This window comes from Vipera ursinii, assembly GCF_947247035.1.
Source record: "Vipera ursinii genome assembly, chromosome: Z".
NCBI classification, from domain to species: Eukaryota; Metazoa; Chordata; class Lepidosauria; order Squamata; family Viperidae; genus Vipera; species Vipera ursinii.
The window spans coordinates 124,000,108-124,026,869 of NC_139517.1; the positions used below are offsets into that span (position 1 = coordinate 124,000,108).

A 26,762-nucleotide genomic window follows, 5' to 3' on the forward strand; every position below is an offset into this window, starting at 1 on the left:
CTTCAGACATCTAAAATCTACATAGCCTGGCCCTAGGGAGGTGGGCTGGGACATACAACCAGCAACAATCCTAAAGGGGCACACCTAGACTCAGGACAGAATACATGACAAAGGAAATACAAAGCTTGAAACAGGAAATAACTCCAGACAATAAGAGTCCAGGGGGTATAAAATATGTGGTCAGCCTCTTTTTTCTGTTGGATCCATCTTTCTGTCTGGCTTTCCTCTGCAATAAACTACAACCTTCTTCCCATAGCAGTGTGAGAAGTCAGCTCCCCAGAGAAGGAAATATTAAAAGGGCAAGAAAATACATTTCCTAAAAAAAAGTAGAGGCAGAAAAGCCTGCCCAGTTTTTCTTAATAGCCCCAAGTCTCCCTCCCCCAAGCAGAAACCAACTCTATAGAAATGCAGAGGCGATAATCTTGTCAGGAAACTGGGATTAGGAAGATCTCTAGAGTCAACATCAGTCACAGCCCCAGGGAAGCAGGGGACGTAATAGGACATACCCACAACCATCAAGAATCCTAAAGGGGAACACCTAGGCTCAGGACAGAATACGTGACAAAGGACATACAAAGCTTGAAACAGGAAATAACTTGACAATATTTTATTACATTTATATCCCGCCCTTCTCCGAAGACTCAGGGCGGCTTACAAGCTCCAGGGGGTAGAAAAACTCACTACCCACATGTGGTCAGCCCTTTTTTCTGTTGGATCTGTCTTTTTGTCTGGCTTTCCTCTGCAATAAACTACAACCTTCTTCCCAAAGCAGTTGCCATGTTTATTCTCCGCTTGGAGGAACCATGATGGAGACTTTTTCCCCCCAACAAAGCATTACTTCAGTAATTGATGTCAAAATAAACCAAAGGTTAGCAAGATGTATTAATGCAGTCACGATTTTGAGGTCTGATTTGTCTTTTTCTAGAGTTTTCTTTAGCTGATGAGTACCACATTTCAGAGCACATTTTTTTAAAAAATATTTTGACTATTAATTCGCCTGAAGTTACTATTACATATATTGACGGCTGGGAAGGGGGTAATATTTATTACTTTTTTAAAAAAAATATCTCGACAGTTTCAGACTGAAAATCACGAAAAGGCTTCAAAAGGGCGGGAAAAAATGAAACGGCGGGAAAGTCGACCCGAGGTCTCACCGAGCCGAAGGGGCTAACAAAGGGGGCGGAGCTTATCTCCATTGTGATGACGAGGTGCTGGACCTGGAGCACCACGCCCGCCCGCTACAGCCCCGTCCAAATCTCGCGAGATAAAAACAATCTCGAGCGCGGCTTTGCAATAACCGCTGCTCTAGCAACCGCGCAAAACACATCCGCACGTAACGCCCATTTTCTACTCAGTCCCCGCCTCAGTGCCTGAGTTAAAAAGAAGGGGAAACAGAAGTCTCCGCCTCTGGGGGGGTGGGACTTCCGGGCGGTTTAATCTTCCCTCGGATATGACGACAGAGTGTCAACATGTAAGATGGCGGCTCATCACCGACAGAATACAGCGGGGCGGCGGAAAGTGCAGGTGAAGGAGGCGAAAGGGGCGCTTGGCCGGCAAGGGAAGCTGGAGGGAGGCGCGGCCTAGCTGCGCTGCGCGAAACGACGAGCGAGCGAGCGGCGTGGTGGCTTGGCGGGCAGAGCAACGGGCGAAGGGCGGGGTGGGCAGGCAGCTTTCTTCATCTCGTCTCCCTCATGTGTGGGGATTCGCCTTGGGTTACCTCTCGGCCCCGCGGCCGAGGATTATGGGTCTTGCCCCACCCGAGATCTGGCGGTTATCACGTCAGGGGAGGTGGAAGGCTGCTCGCGTCTTGCGTGGCTTGGAGGAGTAACGTTTACTGCTGTGTCGTGTTGCCAGGCTGTGAGAGACGGCGTGTGGCTTTTTTTCCCCCCCGACACATCCCTCGATCCAAGCTGCAAAAAAACAACAGCAGCAAAGCCCTTTTACCTATGAATTGGCTGGGCTACTTCGCCGCCCAGAGTCCATTGCGGTTAAAAAATTCAAATAAATAATAATTTCTCAGGTCTAATATCATAGAGTTGAGGTGGGCCAGAAAGAAAAATTCCAGGTAAGGGCTGGGGAGGCCTTGCTTGAAATCTCCAATTGTCCTTGAGACACAAGTGAGGGACCTGGTGTTCTGGTTTTTGGCTTGAGCCTACCTTAACAGAAAATAAAAAAAATGAAATATTGATGAGTCCACCTGCAGTCTGGGCTCTTGCAGATTCAATATATTACTCTGTGTTTTAACGAATCGATTTTCTTCCACTAAAAATATCCAAAAGATAACCCTATTGAAATCTGAAGCTGGGTATATTTAAGCTGCAATAGGCTTCTCTATCTTTTTGGTCTCATTTTATTACTGCGTTAGTGATGAAGTTCAGCAAATCTAGCTTTTCATTCCTGGAGGCACCTAAGCCATTATGTGCTAGAGCTTTAAGGTATTAGTTGTTAGCTTTTCCAATTCTCCATCCTTTTCCTATTCTCTCAGAATCATTTCCAGTTGCTTTTCTTACCGTGTGAAGGGTAAAAAAAAATATAGCTTGGCTTCTGCTGCATCGATGTTTCTCATGCCAGTTTTGAGTACAGGTAGTCCTCAACTTACCACAAGGTCCAAATTTCTATTTCTAAGTGAAACATTTGTTAAGTGAGTTTTGAACCGTTTTACTGCCCCAGTTATTATTTAAATCATTGCAAATGTTAGTAACATGGTTATTAAATGAATCTGGCTTCCTTATTGACTTTGTTGCCAGAAGGTCGCAAAAGTTGATCACTTGATCCTGGGACACTGCAGCCGTCATAAATACATGCCAGTTGCCAAGCATCTGAATTTTGATCACATGACCTTGGAGATGCTGCAATGGTCATAAGTGTGAAAAACAGTCATAACTCACTGTTTTCATTGCCATTGAAGATCAGTAAATAAAGTGTTATTAAGTCAAGGACTAGCTGTATAACTGTTTCTTGAAAAGTTGTATACAGTACATTTGGATAAGTATTGTTTATCTGGATCTTCTAACAGATGCATATTAAAAACCAGCAGATTGGAGGTATATTATAGCAGTCTGCACTGGATTAGAGTATACTTGTAATTCTCATATTTTGGAGCTTTAAGTTTTTAATATTTTATGTCACTGCCTGGAAGGTCGGATGAATGAATGCTAATAGAAATATTGCTAAAAATAGGCTTATTAATTAGTGGAATTACTTGATTGCAGATTAGGCAGTCAGGTTTAACCTCAGGATCATTGTGAAAATTAAAAGTGTTCCTGATGAAGAATCAGAGAGTTATCAGGAGGTATCAGCATGTTTGAGAAAATGGCTAAGTTTGCAGACATTTTTTTTAATGTAATGCTCTCCCCAAACATCCTAGTAAAGACAGCCTAAGAAGTCTAGAATATGTTGAGGAAAAGCCTGGTCTGAGTAGAAAACAAAATGAACGGAAGTGCTTCTATTTTGTGATGAAAATGTATCGCAGGAATAATAACATAGGTGTAGAAATAATAAAAACTGGATTGTTGTATTATGTCCTATTTGGGAATGCCATCAGAATTTCTAATTCCTTTAATTCACTATTTAAACTAGTTCCTTGGACAGAGTGTGTTACTCCAGTTCTTTTTACATATCCATTATCTTCCTTCTCATCGTGAGGACCCTTTTTGACATGCTAGTTTTTAAAATTGTTCAAAGGACTGTGTTTCTGAAGCGTGGCAGGTTTTAGCGCCAATATCAGTGAGAAGCTTGGCTCTTCCATGGTTCTTTTGTTGCAGATTGTCGAGGTGGCGGGGCTAAGCAGGGGATGCCCTGGTTAGTATTTGGGTAGAGGTAGTCGTTTGTGATGGGGGTTTCCCGATACTCCCATGTAACACCTCTACTCTGTGAGCTACATTGGCTTCCGGTTGCCCTCTGGGTGAGATTCAAGGTGCTGGTGATGACCTATAAAGCCCTGAATGGCTTGGGTCCGGGATATTTGAGGGAACACCTCAAGTTCCCTTCGTCCAGTGCGCTCACACAGGGAGGGTCTTCTCAGGGTGCCGCCGGTAAAAGATTGCCGGTGGATAACACCCAGGGGGAGGGCCTTTGTGGGTGCGCCTGCCCTCTGGAACCAGCTGCCAGTGGAGCTCAGGACTGCCCCTGACCTACGTTCATTCCGCTGGGACCTGAAGACTTGGCTCTTTGAGCTCTCCGGCCCAGGCTGAGAATTTTAACTGGGGTTTTATTTTCAGGGATAATTTAATCTTTTTAATTGTCTTTTAACTTTTGTATTTTGTATTGGTGTGATTTTAAAATGCCCTGTAAACCGCCCTGAGTCCTTCGGGAAAGGGCGGTATATAAATCTAATAAAATTAAATTAAATTTGGGAGGGACATTAGCCTAAAATGTGAAATGGAAGAAGGTAAGGATTCTTTGATATTGTACTAAGAAACCTGCTGTAGAAGCATATGCCCATGTAAAGTTCTAGGAATCTGACCGACACACATTTCTTAACGTTACTTACTTTGATAGAACTATGCAAGATAAGTATAAGCGTCCACAGTCCTATTTTCTAGGATTTGCAAGGAGGATTCCCAGTGGTGTCTGCTAGACCCCGCAGAGGGGACGGGAAGGGGGAGGAAAGGCAAGAAGAATTTCTTTTCATTTCCAAATTGTGCCCCATGTGAGAATAAATTCAAGGTAGAAATTGACTTAAAGCCTTAAGGTTTGCAGCTGAGAATAAACTACTCTAGAGTTCTGTGTGTCTGTCTTTTCTTTGGAGCCACTTCTGAATGAGAGGAGCTTTTCCTACATGTGGAGGCTGATTAAAACAAGGAGAACTGGACTGCTGGGGGAAAAAAACTGTTCAGTTGCCTTTAAAAAACACTTTTTAGACAGCTGTGACCTGGATAACTGAGAATCTCCACAGGCATTAAAATAAGGAATTACAGGAATATTTTCTTCCAGAGCTTTTTGCACCAACTGTAGTTGGTAAATAAAACTTATTTACACTTATAGACCAGCATTTCATAACAATAGGTAAAAGGTAAAGGTTCCCCCGCACATGCGTGCTAGTCGTTTCCGACTCTAGGGGCCGGTGCTCATCTCCGTTTCAAAGCCGAAGAGCCAGCGCTTGTCCGAGGATGTCTCCGTGGTCATGTGGCCGGCATGACTAGACGCCAAAGGCGCACGGAACGCTGTTACCTTCCCACCGGAGTGGTCCCTATTTTTCTCCTTGCATTTTTACGTGCTTTCCAACTGCTAGGTTGGCAGAAGCTGGGATGAGTATAATATATGGCCGGTGAATTTAAAATGAAAGTAATTAAACTAACATTCTAGTTAAGACCAGAATTTTCTGACAGCCATCAGAAGGAACACAATTTTCCAATGTATTTGGACATTTTGGGGGATTGAAGAGTATATTCTCTTCTAAAAGAGCAAACCAAGTAATTAACAAGCGCTGAGTACTGATGTATGGTATTATAAAGCTTCCACTATACTCATTGTACAACGGCAGAAGGGGTAGCTGTTATTCCAGTATGGTTGATGATAGACATAAAGTAAGTGTAAATGTCGAGCCCCGAGGCCCACGAAAAACACATGGGATTGTTCCCCACCTGTGAACAAAAATCTTTCCAAACTAAAGCAACAGCTTGCATCGTTAAAGATGTACTCTGAGAATTGCTAAGGTGGTGCTGTTTTAATTCTTTTTCTCCCAACCAAACAATCTAAACTTCACTGTCTCTTTGCCCTGTGGAATGTAGCCCCTTCTTCTCGAAAATACGTACTACATTCCATCACGGTAAATGTCTGCAAGGAAAATAAATGTATGCATGCCCTCTTTTTGCATCTTCTGGAGGACTAGGAGAAAGAGTATTGAGAATGTAGCAAGACAGAATCCATTGTTCACCAAAGCTGTAGATAATGCAGAAAGCATTTAGACACTCTCCTAATAACCCTAAAGTGGTGTGTGAGATCTCTTCAGTAGCCAGAAAATTTCATATTGCTGATTATTTTTCTTGTCAGCAAGCTGTTTTGTTGTTTTCAGAATTCTGGAAGAAATAAGATTATAATAGCTTCTTGCCATATTATGCAATATACTGTTATGTTCATAATTATAGCTACAAAATAAAATAGCTACATCTGTATCATGTCAGATTTAAGAAATCAGGTGAAATTGTGAAATATCTCATATTTCTTTTGGTTATTATAGATATGGACTCAGTGCTGTCATTCCGTATTAAGACCATATTGTCTTATACAAGGGGACTGTATGTGTAGATTGGGCGTGGGATGAGAATACCAATATTTCTAGAAATGACTTTTTTATAAAAAAAAAAAGTGATAAAAATTCTTTAAAGCCATGTGAACTGAAATTCCTTTGTGAGCAAGAAAAGTTAATTTTAGCTAGGGGATTAGTATGAAAACCTGGATTAAAAGAGATGAATTTGCAGAAATAATAATGGCCCCTACTTAGAGACTTCACGAGGCTCTGAAGACGTGGTTTAGTCAATAGGTCTGGAGACCCCAGCATGATATAGAGCCCGTCACACAGCTCGTTTGATTGTTGTCACCAGCTGATGTGGGATGGTATTTGTTTTTGTATTGGGGTTTCTTCCTTGTAAGCCACCCAAAGACACTGACAGCCGTATAAATTTTCTTAATAAATAAAATAAAATATATATCTAGGAAGAGATCCTCTATGTTGTGGGGTTCTTTTTCATAAACGAAGTGAGAAATTTAGAGCAGGAAAATGGACCTGAGCAATGAAAACTCTTAGAGGTCTTATTAGAAACAGATGAATATTATTCCAGCATTTAAAGTATTTGCAGGTCACGTGAGTTTGATAAAACACTATGGGGTCTTTTTGTTTAGAATAAACTCAGAGTGTCCATTTATCATAAAAATGCATAACCTGGAAGGTGCATCATAATTATTGCTCCTGCTGGAATGGAACGTTCCCAAATTAAGCTGGAATGCTCCGTTCATGAATTTGCGAGTTTTTTTTTTTTCATTCCTGATATGAGACATCAATTGTTTAGGAATTCTTTTTTTTTTTTTTTATGAAAAGGAGATATGTTTGAGCATGCTTGATGTTTCTACTTTACAGTTTCTTAATACTTCCCTTGGATTTATATCAAACATTTTAGGTCTCTTATGTAATTAGAGATGAGGTGGAGAAATATAATCGCAACGGGGTAAATGCACTACAGCTGGATCCAGCGTTGAACAGACTTTTTACTGCAGGTCGAGATTCAATCATCAGGATATGGAGTGTAAACCAGCACAAGGTAAACTAAGCCTGGAATGTGCTTTACCAATACACGTTTTCACTTTTAGGCATCTAGTCAAATTACCTAGCAAAAATAGTTTGTGTCGTTAAAGAATGTGCTTAGAGTTGTATTTGTAAGCATCACGCTTACCTTATTTTTGCTTACTTTTTGAGTTTTTTTTTTATTTGAGAGCTCAGATTTTTCAGATGTCTGGTCTACGAAAAGAATGGCAGATTTTAATTTGGGGATTTGAGGTAACCGTGATTTAACCATATCTTAGCCTGAACCCATTCAGTAAGGCCAACCTAACTTGTGCTGAAACAAAATATCATTGTCTGTATTCCCCCCCTTTTTGCCAGATTTGGCTCCTAACATGACTCCCATCAATTAATCTTCTTACATGGATAGTATGTGGTCATCTCTTCTGGGTTTTTTGTACTTAGCCAGACCTTTCACTAAGGATGGGGCTAGAAAAAGTGTCAGTAGATCTTAGGACTGACTGGCAATAAAGATGCCGCTTGCCAGGAAATGTTCTTCAGATAATCACAATCCTATACCATACCCTGGATTAATATGTAGCTGCAATAATTAAACTGGATCCTAAACTTTTTGGCAATTGATGCAGTGATTGCTAACATAGTAGTTGTGAAATATAGATGAAGCTGCCTCTTGTCATAACAGCCTCCAGAGAATTCTTATGGCACAGGATTAGAACTCAAAATACTATTTTTAATTCCAGCAAGACCCTTATATAGCATCAATGGAACATCATACGGACTGGGTAAACGATATTGTACTTTGCTGCAATGGTAAAACTTGTAAGTAATTTTTTGAACATTTTATGATGAAGTAGAATGATGTGTGTCAATTATCTCAGTGCTTGGTATTTGCGGAATTTTTCATTCTGCGTTCCTAGGCCCTGTTTTAATTTATAACAGTTGACCTTTAATAGTGTCCTTTAATAAACATTGGAAGCCATTATCAATTGAAGTTCATATACATGAGGGGAAGAAAACCTGCAAAAAATTAAAATAATGTTGCCAAGTGGATTAAAGCACCAGAAAATAAAATACTTGTTGAATTAAGAATTTCTGAAGCCATAGAAATGTTTTCCTGATATTGGCAGCATTGAGCAAAAACAAACAGGTGCTGAATTCCTCCTGAGATAGAAGTTCCGAAAGCATCCTTCTGGTAATTAACTCTGGCATATGCCTCTGAACAGTTATCAGTCACAGCGATTCTGTTTTTTAATGGCAAACGAATTTCTCTTGTTACTTATCATCAAGACAAACCATTCATTTTATCGTTATAGTGATATCGGCTTCATCTGACACTACTGTTAAAGTATGGAATGCACATAAAGGGTTTTGCATGTCAACCCTAAGAACTCACAAGGTAAAGTACAAAAAATGCAACATGCAACACTTGGGGTGCCCTATCAGTATCCTGGTGCTTAGTTCTATTTGCCACACGTCTTGTTTGTTTTAGGATTATGTGAAAGCTTTGGCTTATGCAAAAGACAAAGAATTGGTAGCATCTGCTGGGTTGGACAGACAGATATTCCTCTGGGATGTAAATACGTTAACTGCACTGACTGCCTCAAATAATACCGTCACGAGTAAGTATCTAGAAGTAAACACATGGTGGTTTGTGTAAGATAGGGATCTCCAAACTTGGCAACTTCCTTATGCTGGCTAAGGAATTCTAGGAGTTGAAGTCCACAAGTCTTAAAAAGTTGCCAGATTTGGAGACTCCTTGTATAGGACATGCTATGATGATCAAATAATTCAATCTAAAATGGAGGGGTGTGTGTGTGTTAGGATTGACCCTGTGTCCTTCGGAAAAGAACATCAGGATTTTCTCTCTACTGAATCCCTGAAAATTGGTACAATCTTGAAATAACATCTTTATATGTAATATTCCCTTTGCATTTATCTTGAGCGTTAGCACAGTTACCTATTGGAGTTTCTGAGGAAGAACTGCTGTTCTTTCAAAAATTTGATGGGTGCCAGAGAATAAAATATATTAGATTGACATCTTATAAGACTGGAATTTTGCAAGTTCAAGTAATTATATAAGTGCAACTCTACCACATTCTGACATAATTTTTTTTTTATCCTGTAGCATCCCTTGCAATTGAAATACAGTGAACAATTTTATTAAAGAGTTCTTTCTGTGGTCAGTTTATAAATCCTTGATGTTTGAAAATTTGTACATAGTTGGAAGCTGCTGTATTGGGGGGGGGTTGTTTTGTTTTTTTTGGCTATTAGAATTGTTATTTCAAGCTTCCTTCCCCCCCCCCCAACTTCCTGAAGTACTTTCTCTCAAATAATAATACTGGGTTTTCTATCCAATAGCTTCTTCCCTGAGTGGGAACAAAGACTCAATCTACAGTCTTGCTATGAATCAGATGGGAACAGTAATTGTATCTGGATCCACTGAAAAGGTAATCACAGTTTAGACTGCTTATCCCCACAGGATAAAATGAATTGCTGAAATGATTACTAATAGAGTTTGTGTACAGCTACAAAACAAAACAGGAGCTGTTCTGCAATAGAAAAGGAAAAAATTATCTCACTTAGCAACAGAAATTTTGGGCTCGATTGTGATCATAAGTTGAGGACTGCCGCATGTATCCTAATTTACAGCCCAAATGTTGGAGATGTGGTAGTTTGGACGCCACCCATTATCATATATGGTGGACTTGTAGAAATGTTAAAGCTTTTTGGATTAAAATTTGGTGGAACATTCAAAAGATTTTTAAGAGAAAGATCAAGTTTACCCCACAATTATTTTTATTGGGTGTTATCACAGATTGTGATACTAAAGAAATTAATTTGATGTTGAACTTGATAACAGCTGCAAGGTAGGGCAATATTGGAAGAAGGATTGCTTGCCTACTATAGAAGAATGGAGGCTTAAAGTGTCAAATTTAGCAGAAATGGCTAAGATTTCTGCTTACTTGAAGGATCATTCACAAGAAAGATACATTTCGGTTTGGAGAAGATGGATAGATTATATTCAGAATAAATATGGGACTAAAAAGTTTCATTTAGCTTACAAATAGATTTTATATTGTTATTTTTATTAGTAGTTTATTGTGAAATTTTTGATTAGTTTAATAATAAGGATGTTATTTGTTTATGTTATTGGTATGAATATTCTAACTTGGTTTGTATTTTTAGTTTAAAGGGAGTTAAAGCGTATTAAGAACTTGGTTACCTACATAGTTGGTTAATGTTAGTTAGATTATGTTTATTTTATTTGTAACCCTGTATTCAACTCTGGGAAGTGAGGGAGGGTGGAGGGTGGGGTGGGTTTATATTGTAACTTTTATAAAACTTTCAATAAAAAAAAGTTGAGGACTGCCTGTAGTTTTGGGTTGCTATTTCCTTTGGATTTCCTTGTATACATTCTCTTTCCATTTTGGAGAGCAGCTGAGGCAAACTATAAGGAACTCTCTCCAAAGATGCACACTTAAGTTTCTTTCTTATCAGGGGAAGAAGCCACAAAGGAGCAGCTAACTTTTAATACAAGGATTCCAAGTTTATAGTTTTTGAGTAAATGTATCTACATTCCTTAAATAAACTTAGATTTATTGATTGATCAGATAACCCTGGTCTTGTAATACCTGTGCTATGCAAGGATTGCATTTCATTCCTTCAAATAGACCATTGTTCTGGTCTGTCAAAGTTTTCATTGGAACCAGATGTATTGTAATGAGAGAGAGGATATCATCCTATTTGCCAGCGTTGCTGCTTTTCCTCTGCGTGTCTTCCAGCAGTGTAACCGTTGTGAGAAGAAGACATAACATCAAAATTCTACAAACTGAGCTCAGTTTCTAGAATTTCCAGATAGATCAGAGGGAAAAAAAAGATTAAGATATTCACAGGCTGCAATACGTGGTCTACCATAAATGTGGCCCAGTCTCACCAACTTTTACCAAGTGTGGACTTCAACTCCCAGAATTTTCCCAGTTAGTTGGGAAACTCTGGGAGTTGACATAAGTACAATTTCATAACTCAGTCTATGTAATCAACAAAGTTTATTCTAGATTTTTTGTTCATAAGTTTTTGTTTTCTCCTTGTCATTTCAGTCTCCCCACCAAACAGGGCAGTTTTGGTTGGTTGGGGATGATGTGTGGATGTATAAAAGGGTAGCAAAGAACCGTTTACTTAAAAAAAAAATCTGCATGACAGCTTTCCGGAGTAAATCTTGTTTTTCTAAAAGATCTAACCGTTTACCCTTTTACCTTCTGAAATAGGCAGCACCTCATAGTATTAATATTAGTGTGAGTGGCTTTTGAAAAACCTATTTTCAAGCAACATTAGGATATATGAACTTAATACCATTACAGAAGTGTTACCAATTTGATTTTTTCCCCCCTAACAGGTTTTAAGGGTGTGGGACCCAAGAACCTGTGCAAAACTTATGAAACTTAAGGGACACACGGACAATGTTAAAGCTTTGCTGTTGAACAGAGATGGTACACAGGTATGTTTTTAACATACTTTCATCAATTCTTTGCCTTCCATGTTGTCATGTTTTGTCCATCCAGTTAGACCTACCTCAGTAACATAGCTCCAATTTTTAAAACAAAAATTACATTTCAATCCACTGTATATCTTAAATCGTATCTCTGAGTATCCTGAACTGAATTTCATATTTAACACCTATCCGTTATGAGTATTTTTTTTACAGAGCCAGTAAACAAGACTGGCATTTTAAGTCAAGTGTCAAACATGAATGGGTTGGAGTAGGGATGAATATTTCATTTTAATGACAAAATACAGTAAATGTAGCCTTTAGCCATTTAGTTTAGGGTTTCTCAACCTTGGCACAGTTTTAAGACATGTAGACTTCAACTCCCAGAATTCCCCTGCTAGCTGTGCTGGCTGAGGAATTCTGGGTGTCGAAGTTCACGCCAAAGTTGAGAAACGGTTGAAATATCATCGAACACTGCTGCTACATTCTATTGGTCAAAAGATTGCTGTGACTTTCTTCTTAAAATTAGGTATTGTAGCATTTTTTTAACTCATTCTTACAGTGTCTTTCTGGCAGTTCTGATGGAACTATGCGACTCTGGTCACTTGGTCAGCAAAGATGTATAGCTACGTACCGAGTCCATGATGAAGGTGTATGGGCACTTCAAATCAATGAAGCGTTCACTCATGTTTATTCGGGTGGAAGAGACAGAAAGATATATTGTACAGATTTACGAAATCCTGATATCCGTGTGCTTATTTGTGAAGAAAAGGCACCAGTTCTTAAGGTAATATTTTTCTAAAGATCTTCAAGACTGGAGAATTGACCACCCAAATCATTTTTTTTGCATGCTTTTGACTATCCTGATGATTGGTGGAGAAATGCAGAATATAACTTTATCCTTCTTACTGTTGTATCTTATATCTCTACTCACCCATAGGTGGCCTTTACTATTAATGAAATGGTTGCCTTTGTGCCCATTTCCCCTCTCATCTGTCATCCCCTGCTTGCCATGAAAATCTTTTCTTCAAGATCTGCATGTTTTTAATATAGTCCCTCTTTGCGCTCTCTCTCTCTCTCTCTCTCTCTCTCTCTCTCTCTCTCTCTTTCTCTCTCACCTGAGAGAGAACGAAACCTCTGTTTCAGTATGGGATCTGATGAAATCCAATGCTGTAGGACTTGCCTAACATTCTGCTGGCCCCTTTTGTGCAGAATTGCTAAGGAAGGACAATAGCAGGTTTCTGCACCATGGGTCCAGCTCACTTTTTGCAGCATTTGCCAGAAACAGCAAGATAACAGGACCGGTTCATAGCGTAATTGAAGTCCGGGGATTGCCATGGCTTTCGGTCAGAGGTGGGAAACCATGGCCCCTGTATGACTTCTGGAGTTCAACTCCCAGAATTCCTAAGCCAGCTTGCTCAGGACCTGAAGTGCAGAAGTTATAAAAGGGCCATAGTTCTCCATCCCTCCTTTAGCTAAGAAGAAAAGTTCTACAGGAAGACGATGACAAAATGCATCCATATCCTTGCCAAGAATGCTACATTAGTACACACTAGGCAGCGTGTCAAGTTCTGCTTGAATAATCTCTCTCTTAGTGCAATATTCCCTGGTGGTATCTAAAGGGGGAGAAGTTCCCAGGAAAAGAACATAAAGCTAAATTGCAGGCTTCCCTATCTTCTGAAGGAATCTTAAAACTGCATTGGGTGTGTGTGTGTGTGTGTGTGTGTGTGTGTGTGTGTGCATCATGTTATAAGGAAATGCTCTCGAGAAGTGTTCCATTCTAAGATTTGGAATTTCTGTTCTCATTTAGATGGAACTTGATCGATCGGCCGATCCTCCCCCAGCGCTGTGGGTTGCAACGACAAAGTCTTCTGTGAATAAATGGGTACAAAGCATATGTTTTATCTACCTTTTTAAAAATTTTCATCTTTGTTTGTCACTCATTCCTGTGGCAGAATATTGTTGGGATGTTCATTTGCTCTAAGGAAAAAAATATTAACTCGGATTGAGAATAATTGGGTTCCCCGGGTACGTTATTCCTTTTGGATGAATTATAAGCTTTCATACAGTTTTATTAAAAGGGGAAAATTGGCCCGTGAGTCCCCGGTAAATTACAGGTATGCCTCGACCACAGTTGACCCCAGAATTTCCATTGCTGAGCAAGATGGTTATTAAGTGAGTTTTGCCCCATTTTACGACCTTTCTTGCCACAGTTGTCAAGTGAATCACTGCAGCTGTAAAGTTAGTAACACAGCTGTCAAGTGAATCTGGTTTCCACACTGACTTTCCTTGTCTAAAGGTCACAAAAGAGGGTCATATGACCCCGGGACACTGCAATCGTCATAAATATGAGTCAGTTGCCAAGTATCTGAATTTTGTTCATGTGACTATGGAAACACTGCAATGGTTGTAAGTGTGAAGAACAGTTATAAGTCACTTTTTCAGTGCCAGTGTACCTCAGATTCTCACTAAATGAACTGTTGTAAGTTGAAGACACCTGTAAATTCCTTGTAGGAATGGAAAAAAATATAGAAATACATGCTCCTACTGGATAACTTACTTAAAAGATACTTCCCTGTCCTGTCCTTCCACTTTCTTTTTTAGAATTTGAAAGGAATTCACAACTTTAGAGCATCCGGTGATTATGACAATGACTGTTCTAACCCAATCACACCCCTGTGTACACAACCTGATCAAGTTATCAAAGGTGAGATGCTTATCTGGGACATTTGTTTTCCAAACTGTTAATTTAATCCTGGGAATGATATAGTGATACAGATAAATAGCATATACTACAAAATTAGTTTTGTGTATCATTCTGGGCACTGTCATGTCCTGGAATTCAGCAATTCTTGACTAAACAGCCCAAAGGGGAAGGAGTAAGGAAGTGCCTTAATGTTGCCCCATCTTAACTCTCTTTGTTATAAAGCAAGAGTCTTCAAACTTGGCAACTTTTAAGTCTTGTGAACTTCAAACTCTCAGGATTCCCCAGTCAGCATGCCTTGCTGAGGAATTCTGGGAGCTGAAGTTCACAAGTGTTAAAAATTTTCAAGTTTGGAGACCTCTGGTATAAAGCAGAGAGAGAGAAAACCTCGGGCATTCAAGAACTTCTATTATATTTCAACAACAATAAACAGGTGGAATCTGTTTCCTAACTTGTCCTGTCTTGAAGCGTTCGTATTAGAATTAAAGAAAAATAGGAAGCTGAAAAAAAAATAAAGATACTCCATTCCAGAGCTATTTGAGATAACGATTTGCAAGTTTTTAGCCAGATCTTATTTATAATTAATGTCTGCTGAACAACCGTCTTCCTGGTGACATCTGGCTGACCCAACAAGAGAAGCGGGGAAGGGATGCTATACATTCCCTCTACTAAGGAGGTCCGTCTAGTGCGACCAAGAAGAAGGGCCTTGGAAGTGGTGGCTCCTACCTGTGGAATGTTACCAGAGATAAGATTGGCCTCCACTTTTTTTTTAAAAGGTCCTGAAGATATGATTTAGCCAGCAGGCTGAGGATCCCAGTGTGATATGGTTCCCGTTGTTTTGATTGTTGTCATCAAGGGGATGGGGATTTATTGGGCATTGTATTGGGGTTTTATTGCTATAAGTTGCCCAAAGTCACTGTGAGTGGATTGGGTGGCTATATAAATTTCCTAAATAGATAAAGACTTGATTTTCTTTTTTCAATGAAAAAAACTCTACGTAACATACCAAATGATGCAAACACCAACCCCCACTATGTCATCTTCCTGTGGTATCAGAACCTTACAAGGGGACGTAAGGTGAAAAAAAAACGTAATTTATATTCCGAGTTTTTCTTAATGGGAAATGCCACATTTTATGTATTTTTTTCTGTATGTTAAATTGACACGGATTATATAAATCACTTTTGCGGCCTCTTTCCTAGGCGGTGCGAGTATCATTCAGTGCCACATTCTCAATGACAAGCGACATATACTAACCAAAGACACAAACAACAATGTGGCATATTGGGATGTATTAAAGGTGAGTGGAACTAGTAATTTAAATGTATGTGATTTAGGCATTTAAAAAGCTGCTGCTTTCCTTGTTTCTTGCCCTTGTAATCCTTTAGTATAGGGGTAGGGAACTATGGTCCTTTTATGACTTATGGACTTCAATTCCTGAGCATGCTGGCTCAGGAATTCTGGGAGTTGAAGTCTTCAAGTCATAAAGGGGCCATAGCTCCCCTCCTCTTCTTTAGAACATAAACCAGTTGGCAGTATCTGTTTAACTGAGGCTGCAGTTCCTATAACGCTCGTGATGTTTTAAATTACCAATCTTGCCACTTGTCATTTCTGACACTGTTTCTTAAGAAATAGCCATTTCCAGATCTAAACATTATTCCTTTGCCTAAATGGTATTGTATATGCTTATTTTTTAAAAAAACGTAACCATGTTGGGGTTTTTGCTGCCAATACCTGCAATTACATATAACAACTTATCCAGCCATTGGCTATTCCATTTTTTGTTTTTTGTGGGTTGTTTTTTGTTTTTTGAGAAAGATTCCTGGAAAGGTAATTGGAAATTGAAGTTAAAGTTGCCAAAGTTGGACACTTCTGATTTACCGTGAGCTGTCCTAAGAGCTCTGTTCAGTTTTGTGAAACATTTTGATGGATTAAATAGAAAATTAGCCAGCTTTGAGTCAACTGCTCTGTTGGGAGTAAATTAATATTTTATATTAGTATAAGTATAATTTACTATAGCATATATTATACTATGCTAGATAATTATGTATGTATATGGTAATTTGTAAGATTTGCTTGGCTTTCTCATATGTAGGCATGTAAAATAGAAGACCTTGGAAAAATGGACTTTGAAGAAGAAATTAAAAAAAGATTTAAAATGGTGTATGTACCAAACTGGTTTTCAGTAGACTTAAAAACCGGGGTAAGGCACATTTTTAATAATAATAATAATAATAATAACCATTTCACATGACATGATGTATGCTGCTTTGCTATTATACTATCCAGTTCCTATAGAGCTCAGGATAATAATCAGGGCTGCCTTTCCCATATTATATTCTGACAATGCCCTATGAGATTTAAAATAATGCTTGGTAACCCAGTGAGTGTACTGAATAGGAATGAGTATAGGTAAAAACATCTTTTTGTCTCAGACTTCTGATATCTGTGTGTGTAATTTTTTAAACTCAAAACACATAACAGAGCATATGTGGAGCAAAATAGCTAAGGAAAAAAAAATACTTCATTTGCCTTATTTCCTAGATCTAAAAAATCCTGGGCCCTTTTTGCAAGTGGACAGGATTATGAGAAGGTTGAGCTCCTCCACATGCTTACTGGACCCGTGCCCTTCCTGGCTGGCCTATACAGCTCGAGAGGCGACACGAGGCTGGTTCCTAGCGGTCATCTCTGCTTCTCTGAGTGAGGGTCACTTCCCCACCGCCTTGAAGGAGGCGGTGGTGAGACCTCTCCTCAAGAAGCCCACCTTGGACCCATCCTCTTTGAATAACTTTCGTCCAGTCTCCAATCTTCGCTTCCTTGCGAAGGTTGTTGAGAGCGTGGTGGCGCACCAACTTCCTCAGATCCTGGATGAAGCGGTTTATCTAGACCCGTACCAATCGGGTTTCAGGCCGGGCTACAGCACGGAGACGGCATTGGTCGCTCTGATGAATGATCTCTGGAGAGCCCGGGACAGGGGCCATTCCTCTGTCCTAGTCTTATTAGACCTCTCGGCGGCTTTCGATACCATCGACCATGGTATCTTGCTGCGACGCCTCAGGGGACTGGGAGTGGGAGGCACGGTTCTACGTTGGTTCTCCTCCTTTCTCCAGGGTCGCTCGCAGTCGGTGCTGACAGGGGGACAGAGGTCGACCCCGAGGCCTCTCGCTTGCGGAGTCCCTCAGGGGTCGGTCCTCTCGCCTCTCCTGTTCAACATCTACATGAAACCGCTGGGTGAGATCATTCGCAGTTTTGGAGTAGGGTACCATCAGTATGCTGATGACACCCAGCTTTTTATCTCAACTCCTAACAATATCAGTGATGCCCTAGACGTGATGTCCCGCTGCCTGAAAGCGGTCCGGGAATGGATGGGGAGAAACAGGCTTCAACTGAACCCGGACAAGACTGAATGGCTGTACGTACCGGCAAGCCAGGAGAGTCAGAACGTCCCACTGCTTAACATTGGGGACAAGTTACTTCCCCCGGCTGATAGGGCCCGCAACCTGGGTGTCCTCCTAGACTCGCAGCTCTCCCTGGAAGACCACATTGGAGCTGTGACCAAGGGGGCCTTCTCCCGGGTTCGACTAGTTCGCCAACTACGGCCTTATCTAGACCTGGATTCCTTACGTACAGTCACCCATGCCCTTGTGACATCTCGCCTAGACTATTGTAACGCTCTCTACATGGGGCTGCCCTTGAGATCCACTCGGAAGCTTCAACTGGTGCAAAGTGCGGCGGCACGGACACTCTTGGGAGCCTCCCGATACTCCCATATCACACCTCTCCTCCGTGCGCTGCACTGGCTTCCGGTTGCCTTCCGTGTGAAGTTCAAGGTGCTAACAATGACATTCAAAGCCCTACATGGCATGGGTCCGGACTACCTACGGGAGCACCTTCTGCCGATGTCAGCACCCCACCGTCCTGTGCGCTCCCACAGAGAGGGCCTCCTCAGGGTGCCACCGCTCAAGGAATGTCGGCTGGTGGCCCCCAGGGGGAGGGCATTCTCAGTGGGTGCGCCAGCCCTCTGGAACACCTTACCTACCGAAATCCGGATGGCCCCTGACCTCCGTACCTTCCGTCGCGACTTAAAAACTTTTTTGTTCCAGCAGGCTGGCCTGGCATGATAGCGTTAATTGGGGTCCCAGTTTGTGTGCATTAGTGTTTCTTATTATTTTATTGTTCGGTCTGTATACCTTCCCTTCCTCTGTACACCGCCCCGAGTCCCTCGGGAGAAGGGCGGTTTATAAAAACTAATAAATAAATAAATATCACATGTATTACAACAAGAAAAATCACTTATATACACTTTGATATTGTAGCCGGGATAACAATTCTAATTCAAAAAATGTTTTTCTCTTTTTGGTATATTAATTTATAAGGAGGTACCTTTGGATATTAAGCGAAAACTCATAGGGAAATCTAGCATCAAAACCAAATTTTATTCTATGTGTCCTATTCAGATTAATAGCAATAGCATTTAGACTTATATACCGCTTCACGGTGCTTTACCACTTCACAGTGCAATTTAAAGAGTGAGCCTATTACCTCCCAACAGTCTGGGTCCTCATTTTACCGACTCAGAAGGATGGAAGGCTGAGTCAACCCTGAGCCGGTCAGGATCGAACTCTTGACAGTCAGCAGAATTAGCCTGCAGTACAGCATTCGAGCCACTGCGCCACCAGGTCTCTTAGATCAGATTAAAACAGATCTATAATGTCATGAAGAAATGTCATTATTTGCTTATAACTGCTGTCCAATCAGATGTACTTATCAGATGTTTTCTATGTCTGAATGCCGATAAAACAATTTTAAACCCCATCTCACGGCCTTTTTATTTTTTTGGCAGATGTTAACGATCACTTTAGATGAGAGTGATTGCTTTGCAGCTTGGGTCTCCGCCAAAGATGCAGGGTTTAGCAGTCCAGATGGATCTGACCCCAAATGTGAGTATGTTGCCTTAATATCACAACAGGGCAGGTTTTCTTAAACACACGGCCATATTTCCTGGATGCAGAAATACTGTGAGTTACACCTGATCTTTTGTTTTTCAGATGAATGACTGAGATAATTTTCCGAACTTAGGCTACTTGTTTGTGTCGGCTCATTAGACTGGAGTTGATCAATTGGTCTACAACTCGTTCAGTTTTCAGGACTTCTTAAGTCAGTCTCTGAACTGGAACAAACTTGAGGGAGATTTATTTCTTTTTCCATAGTTTGGAAACAATATTCCAAACTTTTAAACAGTTCAGTTTGTAGATTTAGGGTTTCAACCTAGGGTCACATGATCAAAATTGGGCTTGACTACTGCCTCATATTTATGACGGTTGCAGCATCCCAGGGGTCATGTGATCCCCTTTTTGCGACCTTCTGACAAGCAGAGTCAGTTGGGAACCCGCGTTCACTTAACAGCCCTGTGACTAACTGAACAACCTCAATCATTCACTTAACTGTAGCAAGAAAGGTCATAAAATGGGGGCAAAACTCACTTAATCGTCTTGCTTAGCAATAGAAATTTTGGGCTCAAATGTGGTCAAGGCCCACCCCGTAATTGACCAGCGACTCACAGGCTCACTTAACAACTGCAGCGATTCACTTAACAACCGTGGCAAGAAAAGTTGTAAGATGGGGCAAGACTCACTTAACAAACGTCCCAGCAAGAGAAACTTTGGGCTCAGTTGTGGTCGTCAGTCGAGGTCTGCCTGTATTCTGTGGGACAACTGGCCTGCTTTTGAAAACACCAGAGGCTGACGCAACTCGGGTGGACTCAACACCCTTCAACAAGCACAACATGCTTTTCTTTAGGCATCTAAAGACGCCTAATAGCAATGCTGCCCTGAGTAAAAATGATTAGTGTGTGCTTTTTTTATACAGTGAATCTCGGGGGGCTTCTGCTGCAGGCTCTGTTAGAATACTGGCCCAGGACCCACATCAATCCCATGGACGAGGAAGAAAATGACGTGAATCACGGTGAGCACCTCTTTCTTCCCTCTGAGGGACTCGCGCATTTCTGGTCCACGTTTCAAGTTGGCGTTTGGTAACCTTTTCCTGCATTTTATAGAATAGCCCGTGTGGATCAGTGCCTGTTCTTCCTAAAGTGATGACAAGATGGGTGGTATATAAATTTAATATTTTTTTTAAAAATTGATTAATTACATTCCTGAGATAGATGGTTTGTGTGTGTGTGTGTGTGTGTGTATTTGTCTGTGTGTGTGTGTGTGTGTGTGTGTATTTATTTATTTATTTAATTTCTATACCACCCTTCTCCCGGAGGACTCAGGGCGGTGTATAGGGCAATAAAAATACAATATACAAGAGTTAAAAATAAAATTAAATAGAACTAGCCCATTACAATAAATAATTAAAAATTACTAATTAAAATACCCCAAACCCATTAGACCAGGCCGGCTTGTTCAAATAGGTAAGTTTTCAGATCACGGCGGAAAGAACGAAGGTCAGGAGCCATCCGTAGCTCAACCGGTAATTGATTCCAAAGGGCTGGCGCGCCCACGGACAATGCTCTCCCCCTGGGGGCCGCCAGCCGGCACTCTCTGACCGGCGGCATCCTGAGGAGACCCTCTCTGTGGGAGCGCACAGGACGAAGGGAAGTTGACCCCGGCAGCAGGTGCTCCCGTAAGTAATGTATATGTTTTCGTAGATTTTCACGGGTACAGGTATGTAGGTCTTGGCATATTCGGGTCTTTTCCCGTGTAAGATTGAGAGTGTCTTTGCAACGTTTTGACGAGGTCCCAGTCGTCATCTTCAGGCTGGTGTCTTGGGCTTCGTGCTTGTGCGAGTAAAGCGTGATCGGAGCTGCCGTCTCTGTATAAATATTGGTGGCGGGGTGTGTGGTGCTGGCTTTGTTGCTGTAAGCGGGTTGGTTGGCTGTGTTGTTACATCCTGATTGGATGATGGAGTTATTGTTTGCAGCTTAGTCGGCTGTTTTGTAACATCCTGTGTGGCTGAGGTGTTGGCTGTGTGCCCATTAGTCTTTTGTGTTGTAACGACTTGGGTGATGGGCCGTGTGATGACATCCTGAGCTCAAGTGTAGTGATATCCTGAGCTCTTCACCCAAGTGCCTATTAAAGAAGCCTTGACAGCTATCCAAAACAAATACAACCCCCCCAAGCACATCCTAGATCTGACTAACCACTACCTAACCAACACATACTTCAGCCACAATGGACAAAGATACAAACAGATAGAAGGAGCACCTATGGGATCACCTCTCTCACCCGTCATTGCAAACCTATACATGGAACACTTTGAAACCAACGCCTTAGACAGATCTGAACACAAACCCAAACTCTGGCTTAGATATGTAGATGACACTTTCGTAATTTGGCCACACGGGAAAGAAAAACTGGACAACTTCCTCACACATCTCAACAGCTTACACCCCAAAATACAATTTACTATGGAAATAGAAGCTAACAACCAACTCCCCTTTCTGGACGTCCTAATCTACAAAAAACCCAATGGTTCCCTAGGACACACCATCTACCGGGAAAAAACACACACACCAACCGCTACTTAAACGCAAGCATAGTTTTCAAGAACCAACCACTTCTTGGGCCTGAAGAGAAAAGTTTTCGATCAGTGTGTGCTACCTGCTCTAACCTCTGCCGATGAAACATGGAGACTAACCTCACAGTCGATACAAAAGCTAACAGTGGCGCAAAGAGCCATGGAAAGATTAATAATGATGATGATGATGAAGAAGAAGGAGGAGGAGGAGGTTGGAAGGGACCTTGGAGGTCATCTAGTCCAACCCCCTGCCCAGGCAGGAAACCCTCTGCCATTTCAGACAAATGGCTGTCCAGTCTCTTCTTAAAGACTTCCAGTGTTGGAGCATTCACCGCTTCTGGAGGCAGGTAGTTCCACTGGTTAATGCTTGGCATCACGAGAAGACGGAAAGGCCCACACATGGATTAGAGAACAGTATCATAAAAAGAGTACAGAGTATCATTAAAAGAGTAAAAGAATTGAAATGGAAACGGGCTGGTCACATAGCAAGAAGAATTGATGGCAGGTGGACCAAGGCGGTCCTAGAATGGATCCCGCTTGATTACAAAGCGTCCACAAAAGAAACCTAAAAAAAGATGGAGAAACGACATCAGCAAGTATTGTGGGGCCAACTGGCAAAGGAAAACTCAGGACCGTATGCGTTGGAAACATGTGGAAGAGGCCTTCATCCTGCAGTGGACAGACAAGGCGAGGAGGAGGAGGAGGATATTATATAAAAACAAACCCATTAGATACTAACACAAGTAAAATATTTTTCATGAAACAAGTTAAAAATAATGAGAGGATTGACGTGGTTTCACATTTTTGAAAATACTTTCAGTATCTGGCAGATACTTTTTATTTGGATCCCTGAGAAGGTGTGGGGGGATCTACTCCCCACAGGGATTCTAGGATCACACTTAAGAAACATTGATCTAGAAGATTTAACCATTCCTGCTTTGTTGTGATGCTGAATAAAAGTTTGTCCTTGCATTGCAAATAGGAAAAAAAAATCTCATTGATATCTGTTGACGTTTACCTTTCACATCGTAGGCCAGCCTCTCCACTGTGATCTAGATTAGCTTACATGTTCATTGAAATTGGGCTCAGGTTGGGATTGTTAAAATTAACAGAATAATAGAGTTGGAACGGACCTTGGAGGTCTTCTAGTCCTACCGCCTGTTCAAGCAGGAGAACCTACACCAGACATGTCAAACACAAGGCCCGGGGGCCGGATCCGGCCCGTGAAGTGGTTTCATGCGGCCCGTGAAGTGGTTTCATGCGGCCCGCGAAGCCATCCTGGAAACAGTGAGGGAACGGCCCCCACTGCCTTGGCCCTGGCCCAGAGACCCTCCTCCTGCCAGAGACCCTCAGATCTGTCCCACTCCTGCCCAGGCCCCCATAGGCACCCTTGATGCGAACGATGTAGAGCTGGCCACGCCCACCCAGTAGGCCACGCCCACCCTGGCCACGCCCACCCGGCCCTCTGAGGGCAACTGCAATGCTGATGCGGCCCTCAGTGAAATTGAGTTTGACACCCTTGACCTACACCATTTCATACAAATGGTTATCCAACTTCATAATAATAATAATAATAATAATAATAATAATAATAATAATAATTAATAATGTTGGAAGGGACCTTGGAGGTCATCTAGTCCACCCCCCACCCCCCCGCTCAAGCAGGAGACCCTTATCCCATTTCAGACAAACGGCTGTCCAGTCTCTTCTTAAAAACCTCCAGCGTTGGAGCATTCACCACCTCTGGAGGCAGGTTGTTCCACTGGTTAATTGTTCTCACTGTCAGAAAATTCCTCCTTAGTTCCAGGTTGCTTCTCTCCTTGACTAGTTTCCATCCATTGCTTCTTGTCCTGCTTTCAGGTGCTTTGGAGAATAGCTTGACTCCCTCTTCTTTCTGGCAACCCCTGAGATACTGGAATACTGCTGTCATGTCCCCCCTCGCCCTTCTCTTCGTTAAACTACACATTGAAAACTTCCAGTGATGGAGCACCCACAACTTCTTAAAGACAAGCTGTTCTCACTGTCAGGAAATTCCTCCTTAGTTCCAGGTGGCTTCTCTCCTTGATTAGTTTCCACCTGTTGCTTCTTGTCCTGCCTTCAGGGGCTTTGGAGAATAGGTTAACCCCCTCCTCTTTGTGGCAGCCCCTCAAATACCATCATGGTATCGTGGTTGACTCGCGATGCAGCCTCGCTTGCAACCAGAAAGCTGTAACGGGAAGGCAGGCCTTGGAATGGGAGGGAAATTTGGAATGCACGTGTGCCAACTGGAAGCCTGAGACAGACCCAACACCTTAAGGTCGCCGGCTGGAGAAGTCCGAGGCAGACAGACCGTTCCCAAAACAAATAGAGAGTGCAAATGATTGGACAGTGGACGAGGAGGACCAGGGGGGAAAGGAGAAGTGTTCCTATGCTGTTTTTGTGTAAAATTGTCAGAACTGGCTTTTCTACTTCTGTACCCCCAGGGGTACAGTAAAGTTATACTTCAGTAAAGTTATACTCTTGGTTTTAAAAAAATATGCCTCAGGAGTTTCTTTAGCTGTCTGGCCCAGTGGGACGCTTGACACACTGGTATCGTGTCACCTCGAGTCCTTACTTTTCATTAGAGATACCCAGTTCCTGCAACTGTTCTTCGTCTCTTTCAGCCTTCAGTCCCCCAGTCATCTTAGATTTAATATTTTAATTAGACATGAAAAATTAGACTTCATTGCCATAGCAATTTCACGCTTCTGTCTTGAATTTGCCTGGTCTTAATAACAGCATGTCTTTTTCGTTGCCCCTCTGGTAAACAGTGAACGGTGAACAGGAGAACAGACTGCAAAAAGGAAATGGGTACTTCCAGGTGCCGCCACACACACCGGTTATTTTTGGGGAGGCTGGAGGCCGCACTTTGTTCAGGTACTGAAATTCCAGCAAGGAAGCTGGACGATCGGCAGTCATGTCGGGACGAGCTTTTTTATCAAGCCATCAGAGTTCAAAGCTGCCGAAGGAGGGTCAGGGTTTGGTAGATAATAGACAGGTAGTCCTTGACTTACAGCAGACATGTCAAACACAAGGCCCGGGGGCCGGTTCCGGCCCCTGAAGTGGTTTCATGCGGCCCGCGAAGCCATCCTGGAAAAAGTGAGGGAACGGCCCCCACTGCCTTGGCCCTGGCCCAGAGACCCTCCTCCTGCCAGAGACCCCCAGATCTGTCCCACTCCTGCCCAGGCCCCCATAGGCACCCTTGATGCAAATGATGTAGAGCTGGCCACGCCCACCCAGTAGGCCATACGCACTCTAGCCACGCCCACCCAGTAGGCCGCACCCACCCTGGCCACACCCACCCGGCCCCCTGAGGGCAACCGCAATGCTGATGCGGCCCTCGATGAAATTGAGTTTGACACCCCTGACTTACAGTATTCATTTGGTGACCATTCAAAGTTATAATCACACTGAAAAAAAGTGTCTGATGACCATTTTTCACCCTTAGGACATCGTCCCCATGGACACTTGATCAATACTCAGATGCTCTGTCATCGGCTCATGACAGTCACCGTGTCCCGGGGGGTTTGTGTGCGATGTGGTCATCCTTTTGCCACCTTCCGGCAAGCAAAGTCAACAGGGAAGCCCGATTCACTTTACAACCATGCTACTAATTTGAACGCTAAAGTGATTTCACCTAACCACTGTGGCAAAGGAAGCTCGTAAAATCGGGCAAAGCTCACTTGATCCCTGTCTTGCTTAGCAGCAGAAATTTTGGGCTCAGTTGTGATCGTAAGTCAAGGACTTCCACCTGTAGTCATGTGACAAACTGACCTGTGCCGACAAGTGTCATGTGACCCTAAGCAAGCCCTAGAAATAATATTGACATCCCCCCCCCTCTCGACACACAAACACAAATTATATCCCACCTTTTCTTCCACAGTGATTGTGTAGGTTGGTTAGGATGGCAGGGAATTTTTTATTTTTATTTATTTATTTTAATTCCATTTATATCCCGCCCTTCTCCGAAGACTCAGGGCGGCTTACAAGCTTAGCAGTAGCCTTCATTCTATGTATATGCCTGCTTAATGACCTAGTGACCTGTTTTCTTAAATATTTACATTTTTATCGTTTTTCCCTTTGATCCTGCAGCGTGGCCTCTAATGCCCCTTTTCCGAACTTTTTCCATGCAGGTTGCTATGCCGAGATTCTGGCGGTGAAACTGAATCCATGCTCCTTAATGAAACTGTGCCACAGTGGGTGATTGACATCACCGTGGACGTAAGTGTGCCAGGGAAACCAGGAGGGTCTGGAATAACTTTTATTTCCTTTCTGAAAATGTTACTTGCTGAGGGCATTACGTGTCGTATGACATTATCATGATCTTCTGCAGCCTCTTTGTGGCTATATTTCCTACAAATCCTTGCCATTAGCCATTACTGAGGAGTATTAAATTGCTTCCCCGTTATAAATGGATACTGAGATAATCACATCCAAGTTATAAATTATAAGCATTAGAAAATAATAATTATGAAGAGTCATTTTAACTTTTTCTCATGCCCGCTCTAGAGAAGTGCTTTAAAAATCCTGGGAGAATATTTGATGTACCTAGAATTTGGGGAAGATATTATGAGCGGAAAAGAAAATTGCGAGATCAAGCAAGCCAAGCCTCTGTTCTTGCGTCTAAGCTGAAATTTAGTGGCTAGCTAAATCTGTATCACGTGCAAATAGTCTTTGACTTAACAATTGTCATGGACCCCTGCTCGTCAGTCCTAAGCCGTGACAGTCATAAAAAAGATTAGTCGTGATCAGTCTGACTTTGCAGCGGTCTTTAAGCCGATCTGTGGTTAAAT

The 26,762-nt window shown here is 42.0% G+C and overlaps 1 protein-coding gene across 1 annotated transcript in view; it reads left to right on the top strand.

The window, feature by feature from the left end:
• Positions 1-1,458: 1,458 nt before the first annotated feature.
• Positions 1,459-26,762, top strand: part of WDR48 (WD repeat domain 48) — a 31,316-nt gene continuing 6,012 nt past the window's right edge. The window contains exons 1-16 of the mRNA XM_083377006.1: positions 1,459-1,524; positions 7,119-7,259; positions 7,981-8,059; positions 8,554-8,636; positions 8,730-8,859; positions 9,599-9,687; positions 11,634-11,735; positions 12,289-12,513; positions 13,537-13,611; positions 14,331-14,433; positions 15,633-15,730; positions 16,526-16,633; positions 19,274-19,370; positions 20,299-20,394; positions 24,741-24,846; positions 26,103-26,190. Of these exons, the coding sequence (XP_083233132.1) occupies positions 1,477-1,524; positions 7,119-7,259; positions 7,981-8,059; positions 8,554-8,636; positions 8,730-8,859; positions 9,599-9,687; positions 11,634-11,735; positions 12,289-12,513; positions 13,537-13,611; positions 14,331-14,433; positions 15,633-15,730; positions 16,526-16,633; positions 19,274-19,370; positions 20,299-20,394; positions 24,741-24,846; positions 26,103-26,190 (1,668 nt within the window). The 5' untranslated portion in view covers positions 1,459-1,476. The remainder of the gene's footprint in view (positions 1,525-7,118; positions 7,260-7,980; positions 8,060-8,553; positions 8,637-8,729; positions 8,860-9,598; positions 9,688-11,633; positions 11,736-12,288; positions 12,514-13,536; positions 13,612-14,330; positions 14,434-15,632; positions 15,731-16,525; positions 16,634-19,273; positions 19,371-20,298; positions 20,395-24,740; positions 24,847-26,102; positions 26,191-26,762) is intronic.